Below are 13,758 nucleotides of genomic sequence, written 5' to 3' on the forward strand. Positions count from 1 at the left end.
AATCCATGGAATGCGTTGACCAATCAGAATGCTCTATTTACGTAACTCGTTTGAAGCTCGTTTAGGACAGGCCCTCATAATGACTTGGCGGTATGTTTTCCTGGTTCCTGACTCTCCTCATTAATGAAAAACCATGAATTATGTCTCATTTTAAAGAGTGATAATTCAGCTTTACAACTGTTATTAAATTTGAAGGACGCAAGAATTATGAAATGGTATTATACGTCGTTAAAGTTGAATGATTTGAATCTTTCCGGAGGGCAAAGTTCTAGGGCAGTTTACCTTACTAAGTTAATGAAATATGTCGATAAATATGGTATATATTGAATCCTTGTTTCTTCCTCTTTCTATCAATATAATGTTTATGGTTTAAAACAGTAAATTAACCCGGTAAAACGCAGAGAAACTAGACCCTTGCGTTCCTCATTACGTATTCATGAACCGTGCGGTCACGAATACGAGCTGAATAAATACGTGCGAATTAGCTCGCGCGGCGGAGTGACTGCTTGCCACCATTTTTAGACATCATTGGATCTACCATGAATTTACCTCAATTATATAATGAGCTTAATTACCCATAATGCGTCATTGGAAACACATAATGCACCACTGCCACAGGGTGCTTGATCTCTTTTGAGTACCAAGAAGACGGTACCACCAATAAACTGGTTCAACACATTCTATTGAAATGTATTTTGAAGAGTTCCATCGATACATGTTTCATGTACCCACTAATGAGTAGAAGCCATATAAAATACAGACATGTTCATCCCATTCTTCTATTTTCAGAACTGATGTAACACTTTATGTAAAAGCAATGTCTGAGACTACGTCATGAACTTAACAAATATGAATATCTAAAACAATACATTTTATTTATTTTTACTTAAAATACTTTTACCTCCTTTTTGATAACAACTTGGTAAAAATGATGGGAAAACAGATGAAAAACACGTAGAAACTTTAATATTGCAACTTTCCTTGACTTTTGTGGGAATCATCGAATATGACTTTGTGATCGCTGTCCTATAAAGAGATTGCTGCTGACTGCAGAGTGATTTATTCTTTACAACGGTATACCAACTTTCACATTAAACCCAACACTTGAACTTTATCCGGAACAGGTGCGCTGGTATCATATTTCATTCTAAACACCAACCTAAGTATTTGTTATTAATCACAAATAACAAGCGAATGGATTAGAACTCTGATTGCTACGGACATTGTGAGAAGTGTCTCCCTGGTAGATTGTTTTGCTACATCATTAAAATACAGACTTGTGTCTCTCATACGTATAAGGTTTTTTATAAAAGGAAAATATAAAAAAAGGACTTCGTATTGCCATCGGTTGATAGCAAATTAGAGAGGTTGTAACATCAACGTGTTGGAAAAAAAAAGGTTTTCTGCTCATCGAAATTTAAATCAATCACCATGACAACCCCAAGAAGACGTCGAGCTTCCACGGTCATCGCAGGATACACTACACCGGACTTCGTTGACCCGATATCATCGTCGGGTTCGAAGAAAGCAAGCCCACGACCAAATGGTCTCACTTTTCGAGTTGTCTTACTGGGGGTACCAGGCGTTGGTAAAACTGGTAAGTTGTGATCTTATAAAAGAGACGTTCATCCTGGTGATTAGTTGTTTTTATTAAAAACAAAGAGTGAAAATATTGATGAAAGTGTGATGAAATTCATTCATAATGAAGATATGACATTTTACCATTTTGATTTTATGCCGTCCCACATGAGGACCTCCCTCATAAATGCTAGTGATGCAAATAAAAAGGGTTATTTTCTGTAAACAAAATTTAAACTGATTTCATTGTTGCGTTGGATATATCATCAGACCCGTTCTGTTATCTGTAAGGAAAAAAAATGAATTTATGGATATCATATTAGATGATAGACTCCCTACATTAGTAGCTGCTCACGCTAGATATGTTACAAATTGAAAATTTTGAAAGTTGTTTTTTTGACAGATCATCACACAATCATTAGAAGATTTGTTTATTTTTTTTAAATAAAAACCCGAGTTTCCCATTTAACTTGACCTAATAATTTATATAAATACAATACACGCTCTACATTAATTCATTGGCCATAACACAGGACGGTCGTGTTTTTGTCAACATAATATTCGTTTTATAGGTCCGAAAAAGTGGAACATTTTACCTACAGACATCAGAAATGCACCAACTTTGAATAACTTTAAGAAAAACTTACGTCTGGTCCCTAAATTTTGTGATTTTCTTTATAGTTTTAGTTGTGGGATGATTGGTTGGACGATTTATTTACTGTTTCAATTGATATACTAGTATTTTATATGAAGTTTCACTGTTTTGTTTTTGTGTGTGTGTTTTCTGTTTTCCCCTTTTGTTTCTCCTATTCATTGTTTAGATTTTTTCATGTATTATGTATTTATTGTCTATGTTACGGTGCATTCATTACAAGCTTTGACTTCTGAGTTGTTACCTCCATAGTTTTGTTAAAGTTCTTAAAAATGTATTAATGCTTTTATCCTTGGATAGAAAAACGTACTTTCATTTACATTCACCTGATCAATCGGATCCATGGCATGATGCGTTACGACCCACGGCTAGTCTTAATATTTTTTTTTCTTTAATAATCTGTATTCATAACGACTATTTATCATATGGGTCTGAAATAGAAATGAGATACATCTATTATGTAAGGTCTGCTATTCATGATTTGCCATGAGGATTATTAGTCACAAGGACTTCTATTCATAATCCGGTTATTAATTATTCATGAACCCGAAAAATGTTCGCTAATCCTGATATACACTGAGGATCATGAGGACCGCTATTTGTAATATGTAATGGGGTTGCAAGTCATAATCGACGCAAGGCCCGCGATTCAAAATCGGACAAACGGGTATCTATTCACTTTTCATCAAGTAAAAAAAAAAGGTTCGGTGGTTTTAATGATTTTGTTTCTGTTATGGATAAAGTGTATATAGTGTCAACTAGAGACTCTATTCTTCAAAAATATCTTTTAGGATTCATTCAGTCCATTTTAATAACAGTATATGTCAACAACTTTTCCCGGTCGTCGAACGTCATGAACAGAATGATAATTTTGATCAAACTTTGATAAACGTGTCCTCTAGCGATATTCCTTTTGATAATTCGCAGTATATTGGATTCACATTAGCTCCAAAACAAACCTTGCATTTTCCGTGCAGTATGGAAATCGAATGTTAAAGTTCGTGAAATACCTACTGTTTTCATTATCAATTCCATCAAAATAGAAAAAAAATGCAAGCAAGTCTTAACCACGCTCCACCAAAAAAAGAAAACAAACAAAAAACAAAACAGAAGTTGGATCGAAAATGGACATGCTTTCGGGTTGTCATTTTATTGTTATAAGTTCCTTCTTCATTGAAATGAATCATTTCATTGTTACGTCATTGTCATAATTCCGTCATTTTCTCCCTCTCTCTAGCTTTGACAGTTCGTTACACTACACGGAGATTCATTGGCGATTACGACCCAACACTAGGTAATATATCAATACACACATTGAGTTTATCATTCTTTTGTCAACGATGAGAGTGACGAAAAGCTAAATGTGTTTTGGTTTAATTATTGGATCGTCTCCCCAGGGGCGCATTTCATGACGATTTACAACTATATCAACGTTACCATGGTAACCTTGATTGCAGTTTGTTACAGAGCCATGTTACCATGGAAATTACCTTAATGACATAGTTGAAATAGTTGCGATTCTTCATGAAACCGGCTCCTGAACGATTTATCCGACATATGTTCTCATTCAATCACATTTCTTGCCCTTTGTTAACCCGTTGTAAACTGATCCCACATATTTTGGAATGTGTAGAGTAGAAGAAACATTACGTTCTAATAAAATGCATTAATAGGTTACCAGCAGCACAAATTCATTTTTAAACAAAAGCCAGTTCGTAGTTCCTTTCTGCGCATGATCAAAAGATTCTACGCATGATCAGAAGAAGGTCATTTGTACTAATGTGACATGGTGGTTTAAAATCTAATGAGATAAGCACCAACTTTGATGTCTTGATTATTCATTTTTTCTTTTAAATTGTCGTTTTCATGTACATCTACAAAAAACAACAATGCTTCCACGAACGACTGGTATTTCACAGTTTGTTAAGTACATTGTGCAACATGCTAAGATATGCATTCAAAGTAGGAATGCAACAAATACCTTCATCAAGTGCTCATTGGTGTGCTATTATAGTCACCTGGTCTATTCAATTTCTTCATCCTGCTATGTAAGGCAAGCTTACGTAATATCTTGCTTTGAAATCTGCCTATCATGATGAAAGAAATGAAAGGTCATTTGACCAAAATTGCCCATGAAGTAACTACGAACTGGTCTATTCCAGATACAGCGTATACCACACGGCTTTTAACAAGACATGACACACACACCAGTGGCGTAACTACGGGGGACCCCCCCCCCCCCCCCCCCCCCGTGCCGTGACCCACGGTACGCCACTGACACACACATTAGACTGATTGAAGACCTGCATGACACGGCCTACATGGCTACAACATTCAAATGTTGTTATATTTGAATGTTGTAGCCATGTAGGCCGTAACATAAGAAAAATGCAGGTCTACACTCAGTCCGATGTGTTTCACTCAACAACGGGAACAGACTTCTACGACGCTGGTTGATTTTGGAAGACACTTATGATCCCGTTGTAAAAAAAAATAATAAAAAAAAACTGTACTGCAGTGCAGGTTGTGAGACATGTGAAAATTTCTACTTTTCGCTTCAAAAACGGGGACATTAGATTGTAGTTCGTACGCAAATTCTCGTTGCTACTATGTTGACAGCGACATCTCCGATTTTAGAGGATTTTCGACAACAAAATGTGTGGCTCAAGGTAGTTGTGGAAGCAACAGTCAATCAGCGCGCCTCTAAATTATTGCACTCTTTACATGGAATCTATGCCGTTTGTTGTTTCCCAAAGATTACAATAATGTGAAATTTACAAATTGTACGTTGCAAGTTAGGGCGATTATCCAGCACCCTTAGAATTATTATATAAAACAAAGAGAACAAATATGCGTTTGACAATTTACACCATTATACTGCTTATAGTTCGCAATAGATTCTATTCACATGATCATAGCTGCAAGGATCATATTTGTTATAGTCTTGATTGTGACGTCACCTCAGTTAATGATGATACATCTTGTTCCTCTTTAATAGAATACCTATGTCGTCATCAAACTCGAGTTGATAGTAAAGATGTTACCATGGAAATACAGGATACTGCTGGTCAGGTATGATCTATTAAAGTATTATATTGATTTACATTTATTTCCGTAAAAAGTTTTTACAAAGGGGATTAGAATGGTGTGTATTTGGGATTCTTTCTTTAGGACAGCTTGCATATTTTATTTTATTTCTGCACTCAGGATAAATGCAACATAGCATCTAGGTGATACAATTAAGTTTTACCAATCGATTAAGCTATGGTCATAGTAAAGCAGTGAAAAATAAATATTAACATGAAACAATATTCAATGAAAAGAAAATAACAGTTTAAACGAATGCAGGAGACCGTCATCGTGAGCGGTCAAGCTTGAAAATGATGGCGGCCTCGTAATATATGGTATGGTATATATATGGTATGGTGAATATATATATATATACCATATATATGTATATATATATATATATATATATATATATATATATATATATATATATATATATATATATATATATATATATATATATATATATGCCTACGGAATTCGGAAGTGTAAAATCCTAGGTATGTGTGGTCCCGGAAATATGGTAATGGTAATGTAGGATCCGGGGTACAGGATTTGCACTGCCAGATCCCGGATACATGGTATTCTGGATCGGTACTGTCGAGTCCCGGGTATATGTTATACGGGATTGGTCCGGGTATATTGGTATACTGTATTGGTAATACATGGTCCCGTGTATGGTCAAGGTATCGGAACTGCAGGGTCCCGTATACGGTCGGGTCTCGGGAATATGGTAAACGAGATTGGACTACCAGGTCCCCGATAATGGTATTCGGGAATGGTACTGCTGGGTCCGGTACGGGATTGGTTATGAAGGATTCCTGGTACACATCCACAGGGGCTGCCACAAAGTCAAGCTAAACTTTTAGTAGCAACTCCTGCAAACTTTTTTTTTTGTTATAGAAAATATAGCCCTGTTCACATTTTCTTTTTTGTATTATTGTTGAATATTTTGTTATGTATTACGTATTTTCTTTGTTATTTTGTACAATCAATGAAAAGTTGCAGAAACAATAAATGAAAGCAACTTAAAGGAAAACTATGCGTCTATGTACCACAAATTCATGCATCTTTACCAGTGTTTTCCTTTTTGTAGAGACATTTTTGTCGATTTAACCTATCTATGTACAATTTTTTCGTAGGATTATCTTGGTCATCGAAGCCGTTACGCGATTTGGGGAGATGCTTTTCTCTTCGTGTATTCAATCACCGACCGATACAGCTTTGAGACAGTTGTTAATTGCAAACGCTCTATAGAGGACGCTCTTCAAACATCCCAGATACCTGGTGTACTGGTCGGCAACAAGAACGATTTAGACAATGAAGATCGCACTGTCTCTCACCTAGAAGGCGTCGAACTCGGTGACGAGCTCGGTCTTCCGTTCTTTGAAGTCTCTGCCAAGGACGGTCATCAGATTTGGGACGTCGCCGATGTCTTTGAAAACTTATTTCGGGAATGGAATCGGAATAGACAATTGAAGCCAAAAGGAAAGTCGCGTGCTTCGCTTAGAACCCCTAATCCAGAATGGTCTCGTCCAGCTGCGTCACCATCGACTATGAACACTTACGAACATGATGATGATACGATACAAGCCAGTACGAACTCTACGAGGAAACCCTCAGCGAATATGAGAAAGGCAGTGAATAAACTCATTCTTATTCAACGGTTTACAAGGACTAGATTTTTTTCAAACTAAGAATTGATAGGCATGTGGACAGATGACCGTGATGTTAAGAAAGTTGACCGAAAATGAACACATTTATATGCGAGATATAAAGGAATTCAACAACATCACATAATGATCATGATGACATGACATGTAGGAGGGTACGCTTGATCTTGTGAGCCATTTGATATGATCTTCTTGGCGTACGTGAAGTTGCTGTACATTATTAGTGTAACATGTTTTCACTTTGTTAACACTTACATGACTTATTAAATGTATACATTTTTCAGATTGTTCCAATCATTTTCTAAAGCGCATGGGGACAAAATTTTTTGATTAACTACTGTTTCTAAAACTTTGTCCCAATTTGACATTTGATCAAATGCATTAACTTGAAAAGTGCATTTTCGAGACTTGATGGCTTCAATCGTGGTCCATTAAAGTTTGCAAAAACTTATAAGAAAATATTGTTATTGGGCCGGGAAGATGGTGCTGTCTTTATCAGGGTCCGCATAATGAGTTTTGAAATAGTGTGTTGATTGGATGACAGTGCAAAAACACAATCTGCCGTAAATAGGATGGTACACAATAGTCAAATTCAAGTTTACTTTCTTTCATTTCGAATCATTACGCAAATATGAAATAATAACAATACAAAGGGAATAAAAAAAATCGATAGGAAATAAGCAGTTTAATAATCATAGAATTACGATTTATACAATGAAGCAGACAATCTAAAAAAAAACACATCTGCGACCAGTGGCGTACCGTGGGTCACGGCATGGGGGGGCACCAGCAATGAGTCACTTAGTGAGAGCACTTCGCGCGCTCAGTTGTCGGGTATACTGACCTAATAGAGAGATTTTAAGGAAGCACTTGTAGTCATTGTAATCATGAATAAAATACGCATCTCAGCAATCTAATAATAATTTTTGATATTCAGACCTAAAAAGAGACATTATAATCGATTTTGTAATAATGATACGTACCTGTCTTGCTAAACAATGCGAGCGCGTAGCGCGAGCCGAAATTTTTTTATATATTGACCCCAAACAGGGAGATCTTAAGGACTATTATTTTAGGAATCCCTTAATAGTATACATATCTCACTATAGTCATCTAATGCGAGTGCCAAGCGCTTGCTGATTTTGTTAAAATTACATCTGAACACATGAAGCACTTTTTGTAGTCATTGTAATCATGATTACCATACGCATCTCACTAATCAAATATTGCGGGCGCGAATCCCGAGCTAAAAATTTAGATAATTCAGACCTGAAGAGGTGCATTCTAAGGATAACTTGTAGGAATTCACTGAGACCATACGTATTTTACTAACCAAATAATGCGAGCGCGAAGCACGAGCTGAAAATTTTTGATATTCAGATCAGAAAAAGGGACATTTGAAGGACTGATTTTAGGAATTCCCGGAGAGCAGACTTATCTCACCACTCCACTGATACGAACGTAATCACGGACAGGAAATGTTTTATATTAAAACCTTAATATAGGGCAATCATTATTTTTAAGTAGTCTTGAAAAAAGAAGCATACGTCACTACATAAAACAATAATATATTTGGTGTATATTGACTTGAAATGGGAGTTTTTCGTACAACAGGTTTATATATCTCTTTAAACAAACAATGCGAGCACCAGGAATAATGACAACATAGATCCTTAGCAATTATGTTTCATAAAGTTATGATCAAAATGCTTCCTATGTAATATCACATAACATGATTATAATGTAATATACCCTTATAATGAATAATAATTTCTTCTTTCTTTCCCACTACGTTCCTCTTCCTTTCTCCCTCTTTTTCTCATTTCCCCCGTTTTTTTTTTTTTTTTTTTTTGGTCAGCCGATAGGGGAGGCACGTGCCCCCCATCCCCCCGTAGTTACGCCACTGTCTGCAACATAACGTCGTCATTCGTCTTGGAAGGATCCGTTGTCAAAACGAAAGCACCTTTAACTTTGTAGGATCGAACTACTTTATTGCGTCCTTAGCATTCGGTCAATGCTCACGAGTCATAGAGACGTGCAAGATACATTTCTGAAAGTTGCAAGTACCTAAGTTGCCATGGTAACAGCATTGCATGGCAATAAATTGGATAAATCTTCCAAAGGGAACTATACTTCCTAAGTTTTCAGCCAATGTTCCTATCGAATGGAATCAATCATCGGCACACGTTTTGAATATGTAGGGAACCGTGTGGGTGACATCTGGCGATAAATTAAGAGGAAATATTATTTATATCTTTCTCATAATCATAGGGCCGTCTTGATATTTCCATTTTCATTGAAAGAAATCCATACATCTGAAATAGACATATCGTGCTTGCAGGAATTATGTACAATTCATGAAGTTTTAAAGTTCCTTAAATATCCGAACGTTCGATATAAAACAGAAAGTTTTACTAGTAAAGCTCAAGTCAACCTCAAAAAATGTTGATTTGAATTTAGAGAAAAGCAAACAAGCATAACATTGAAAATTTCATCAAAACTTGATGTAAAATAAGAAAGCTATGACACTTTAAAGTTTCGCATAGATTTCATAAGACAGTTATATGCACAACTCGGTGATATGCAAATGAGAAAGTCGATGATGTCCCTCACTCACGATATCTTCTGTTTTTTATTGTTTGAATTATACATTTTTTTTATTTATTAAACGCGGTCCTTATGACCTGGTGGGTGTTTCATAAAGCTGTTCGTAAAGTTACGCACAACTTTACGCACGACTGGAACATGTTCTTAGGTCATAAATCAATTACATAGGGATATCACACAGTACAAGAAAGGATCACCAGTCGTGCGTAAAGTCATTCGTATCTTATGAACAGCTTTATGAAACACCCACTAGAAGACAATCCCTATAGTAATAGTATATTCCAGCCAGTCGATTTTAAGGCGCACGCAACACTGGACAAGCTACAATGACTTTCACATCCTACCAGGTAAACCTACAGCACCTGGGTGGAAAGTGAGGCCACGCTGGGATTCGAACACTACAAGGCTAGAGAAGAGTCAAAACCACGAGCTTTTTAATCGTCCATGCATAAAATCGTGGCCTGTTATGCTGTACAAAAATTAGAATTCAAGAATTGACGATGGAATAAATATCACTGTACATTTTAGCCCAGACCGGACCGATAAGTAAAAAAAAAATTCATTTACCATCATTTACTAATCGAAAGCTTGAAGAGTACCATACAGGTTATGTATACACAGCAATGTAAGCTTTACGCAACTTTACGCTTACCATAGCCACTAGCTGAGTTCGCTCAAATTATTGGGTTTAGAAAATAAGCTTTCTTGTGCTTTTCACCGGCCTCAAGACCATGACGTCATGTTGTGTTAAATGTTTTGTGATTCCATAGGTTTGTACACAGAAAATCTGGGTTTTCAGAATGCACATTTTATTTTCTTCATTATTCAATCACACAACGATATCATATTATCTCTTTGTGCAAGTTTGAATATTAAAGCTACATCTTTGTAACGCTTTTGCCAGGTTTGACTTTCCGCTTATTTGGCTCATCAGCTTCTAATTTCTACCCGTATTCAAGTTATATTACAACACCTTTTCCTGACATAGCAATTCACGTTCAATAAGAGTCAAAGAAATAAGGAAAACCCATCGAAGAGCTGTAGGTTTCCATTCTTTTTCTTCTTTATAACGGAAATTAAGTTGTTCTAAATATATAACGGAAATTGATCAATTTGATGAAACTTGGTAGCCCTATTACAAAGAAATAAAAATGGTAAGTATATGAAGTAAGAGGACCCTGTTATGCTGTAAAAATAGTTGAACATAAAAAGGGGGCCATTTCGAGCAAAAGAGGCACTCATTTTAGGATTGATGCTGTCGTTATAGTCCCCCTCACCAATCAAGTGGTATAGGTATATGTACATGTATGTCCATTATCACCAACTTTAAATGCTATTATTTAGCAATCAGGCGCGTATCCAGGATTTAGCTCCCCGTTGGCTCCACCTAATTTCGACGCCCCTGTGAACTTTTGGAAATGGTGCCCTCCCTCCCGCCAGCGAAATTATTTTTTCCCACCAGAGTTCCGGACCTCGATATGAATATTCATGACTTACGTCTTCGCAGTTCGCATGCGCGTGGACTACACAGGTCTAGATTTGAGAACTAGCCTAGTTATTGTCATTTATGGCAATTTGATGAATGTTTAAGAATTGAATCTAGATATAGATCAAAGCCTAAGGTTACCGGCAATTTGAGGGTGCTGATTCATTCATGGCGACGCGCCCGGCATTGCGAACGACCATAATTTTGTAAAGAACTTATTCTGAAGACGCAAGTCGTGAATATTCATATTGGGGTCCAGAACTCCCATGGGAAAAATAATTTCGCCTCCCGCTGGGCAAACATAGGTGCCTTAAATGCATGTTGACTTACCTTATTTCATAATCACGTGAAAATGGTCAATCCAAATTCAAAAATATATCCCTGATTATGTTGTCATACTACTTTTTGAAAAGAATAAGTGCGACCAGATGGTGTTTCATAATGCTATTCGTAAGTTAAGAGCCCCCCCCCCCTCCCACTCGGTTGTCAGAGTGACCGCATGCGTGTTCCCAAAATGTCTGGTTATGGCGTACTTTTCGGCGGGACAAATCCGGTCCGCGATTTGTAAAAAAGGGGATGTAGTTGACTTTTCATTTCTTTTAAAAAAGGGGGTGTGTGTTTTTCTCTCTCTCTTTGAACTCCTGAAATATCTTGATAAAATCATGAATATCAGAGAAAAATTGATCAAATCCCGGGATCAAATTCTTGAAATTCCTGCTAGTTTTGAAAGCTGGTCCTCCATCATGACATCAGGGAACCTCTATTGTAATGACAGCTTACATGAGATGAAGGGGTGTGTCTGTCATGAAATAGGGGGTTGGAATGAGAGCTTGCCTGAGAAAGGGGGTACATCGAGCAGTGTTCCGGATTTAGGGGGTCTCCAAGGCAGGAAAAGCCCACGAAAGGAGTGGTTCAGAAATTTTGGCAGAAGATATGAGATAGAGGGTGCATTCAAAGGGAGGGAACGAGCATAGGCGTACCCTAAATTACACTGAGGGGGGGGGGGTTAAGAACGACTTTAAGAACGACTGAGGAACTTTTCTTAAGCTCTAAAAATAAAGGATTGCCATTCTTTCTTAACTTTATGAAACAGCCCCCTGCGGAAAGCATAGAATGTTAAGCACTTTGGGGTTTCAACTTCTCACCAGAGTAGGCCCTAACAAACATGTGTGAGCGGGAGCTGATATTTCTTTACCAGGGGCGGATCCAGCTTTCGCTAATGGGGGGAGGGGGTAAAATATTTTCATCTACATGTTTCCCGATCGGATATTCTAAGCATATTTGGTAACCATGAACATTATGGGTATACGTATATCTAAAGAATTGATGCGACTGCGAATAGCGAGCTGAAAACTGTTGATATTCTGACCTCAAATTTGGAAAGTCTGTAAGCCCTTCTGGTTATCAAGAACTGGATGATTATCTACCTAAACTCTTTATGCAAGCAAAACATTTTGAATTTCCGACCCAAAACTGGACATTCTAAGCACTTTTTGTAACCATGAACAGAATCGGTATCTAACAAATAATTTTATGCGAGAGCAAAGCGCAAGCTAGAATTTTTTTTATATTCCGACCAAAAACTGGACATTCTAAGCACTTTTTGCAACCACGAACAAAATGAGTATCTATCTAAACAATAGTGCGATCGCGAGCTGAAAAATGTAATATTTTGACCTAAAATTTGGACATTAGAGTCAGCGTTTTTGGAAATCATGAACAGCATGAGTATCCAACAAAACATTTTATACAAGTGCGAAGCGTGAGCTGAAAATCTTTTACATTTCGACCCAAAGTTGGACATTCTAAGCACTTATATAACCAGGCACAGGATCGATCGTCACCTTACTAAATGATTCGAACGCGAAGAGCGAGATGAAAATTTTTGATATTCTGCCCTAAAAATTAGACTTTCTAAGCACTTTTGGTAATCATGAACAAGATGGGCATCAAATGCATAGGCATTTTATGCGAGCGCCAAACTTATGTGAAATATTAAATTGGCGCCCCCCCCCCACAGTTAAACATCAGATTGGCGCCCAAAAGGTCGAATCTGAATTTGGCGCCCCTTTCCTAGGTTGAATATGAATTTGGCGCCTCAGGACAAACATCAAATTGGTGCTCCTATGTCGAACATCGATTCGGCGCCCCTAGTTCGAACATCAATTCGACGGCCCCTCGGTTGCACATTAATTCGGCGCCCCTAGGTCGAACATCAATTCGACGCCCCCTCGGTTGAACATCAATTCTGCGCCCCTAGTTCGAACAACTATTCGGCGCCCCTTTGTCGAACATCAATTCAACGCCCCCTATATCGAGCATATATTCAGCGCCCCCTCCCCCTATGTCGAACATCAATTCGGCGCCCCTATGTCGAACATCAATTTGGCACCCCTATGTCCAACTTCAATCCGGCGCCCCTAAGTAAAACATAATCCGCCCCCCCCCCCCTAGATCGAACATCACTTCTGCTCGTCCCTAGGTTGAAGATAAATTCGGCGCCCCCTTCCCTCTTCTTCTTTTTTCTTCTCTCTTTTTTCCCCTTTTTTCTCTTTCTTTTCTTCTTTCCTCCTTTTTTTCTCCCCTTTTTCTTTTCCTCTCTTTATGTTCTTGCATTTGGTGCCCCCTTTCCCCAAAGTACACCAAAAGTATGCACAAATTCCAACAATTTCACTGAACAAAATGCGAAATCG

At 37.5% G+C, this 13,758-nt stretch overlaps 1 protein-coding gene across 1 annotated transcript; it reads left to right on the forward strand.

Moving 5' to 3' along the window:
* Positions 1-511: 511 nt before the first annotated feature.
* Positions 512-7,669, forward strand: LOC121405717 (ras-related and estrogen-regulated growth inhibitor-like). Its single transcript, XM_041596640.1, has 4 exons — positions 512-1,597; positions 3,468-3,524; positions 5,229-5,302; positions 6,442-7,669. The coding sequence occupies exons 1-4, from the start codon at positions 1,432-1,434 to the stop codon at positions 6,994-6,996; spliced, it is 852 nt and encodes a 283-aa protein (XP_041452574.1). The 5' UTR covers positions 512-1,431; the 3' UTR covers positions 6,997-7,669.
* Positions 7,670-13,758: the final 6,089 nt, after the last annotated feature.

This window comes from Lytechinus variegatus, chromosome 19 (genome assembly GCF_018143015.1).
Source record: "Lytechinus variegatus isolate NC3 chromosome 19, Lvar_3.0, whole genome shotgun sequence".
Classification (NCBI taxonomy): Eukaryota; Metazoa; Echinodermata; class Echinoidea; order Temnopleuroida; family Toxopneustidae; genus Lytechinus; species Lytechinus variegatus.

Excerpts from the sequence above, each read along its gene's own strand:
- LOC121405717 (XM_041596640.1), top strand. The coding sequence starts at position 1,432 with ATGACAACCCCAAGAAGACGTCGAGCTTCCACGGTCATCGCAGGATAC. Across the intron at positions 3,525-5,228 it reads CGATTACGACCCAACACTAG|AATACCTATGTCGTCATCAA; the intron begins GTAATATATCAA and ends CCTCTTTAATAG. Across the intron at positions 5,303-6,441 it reads TACAGGATACTGCTGGTCAG|GATTATCTTGGTCATCGAAG; the intron begins GTATGATCTATT and ends ATTTTTTCGTAG.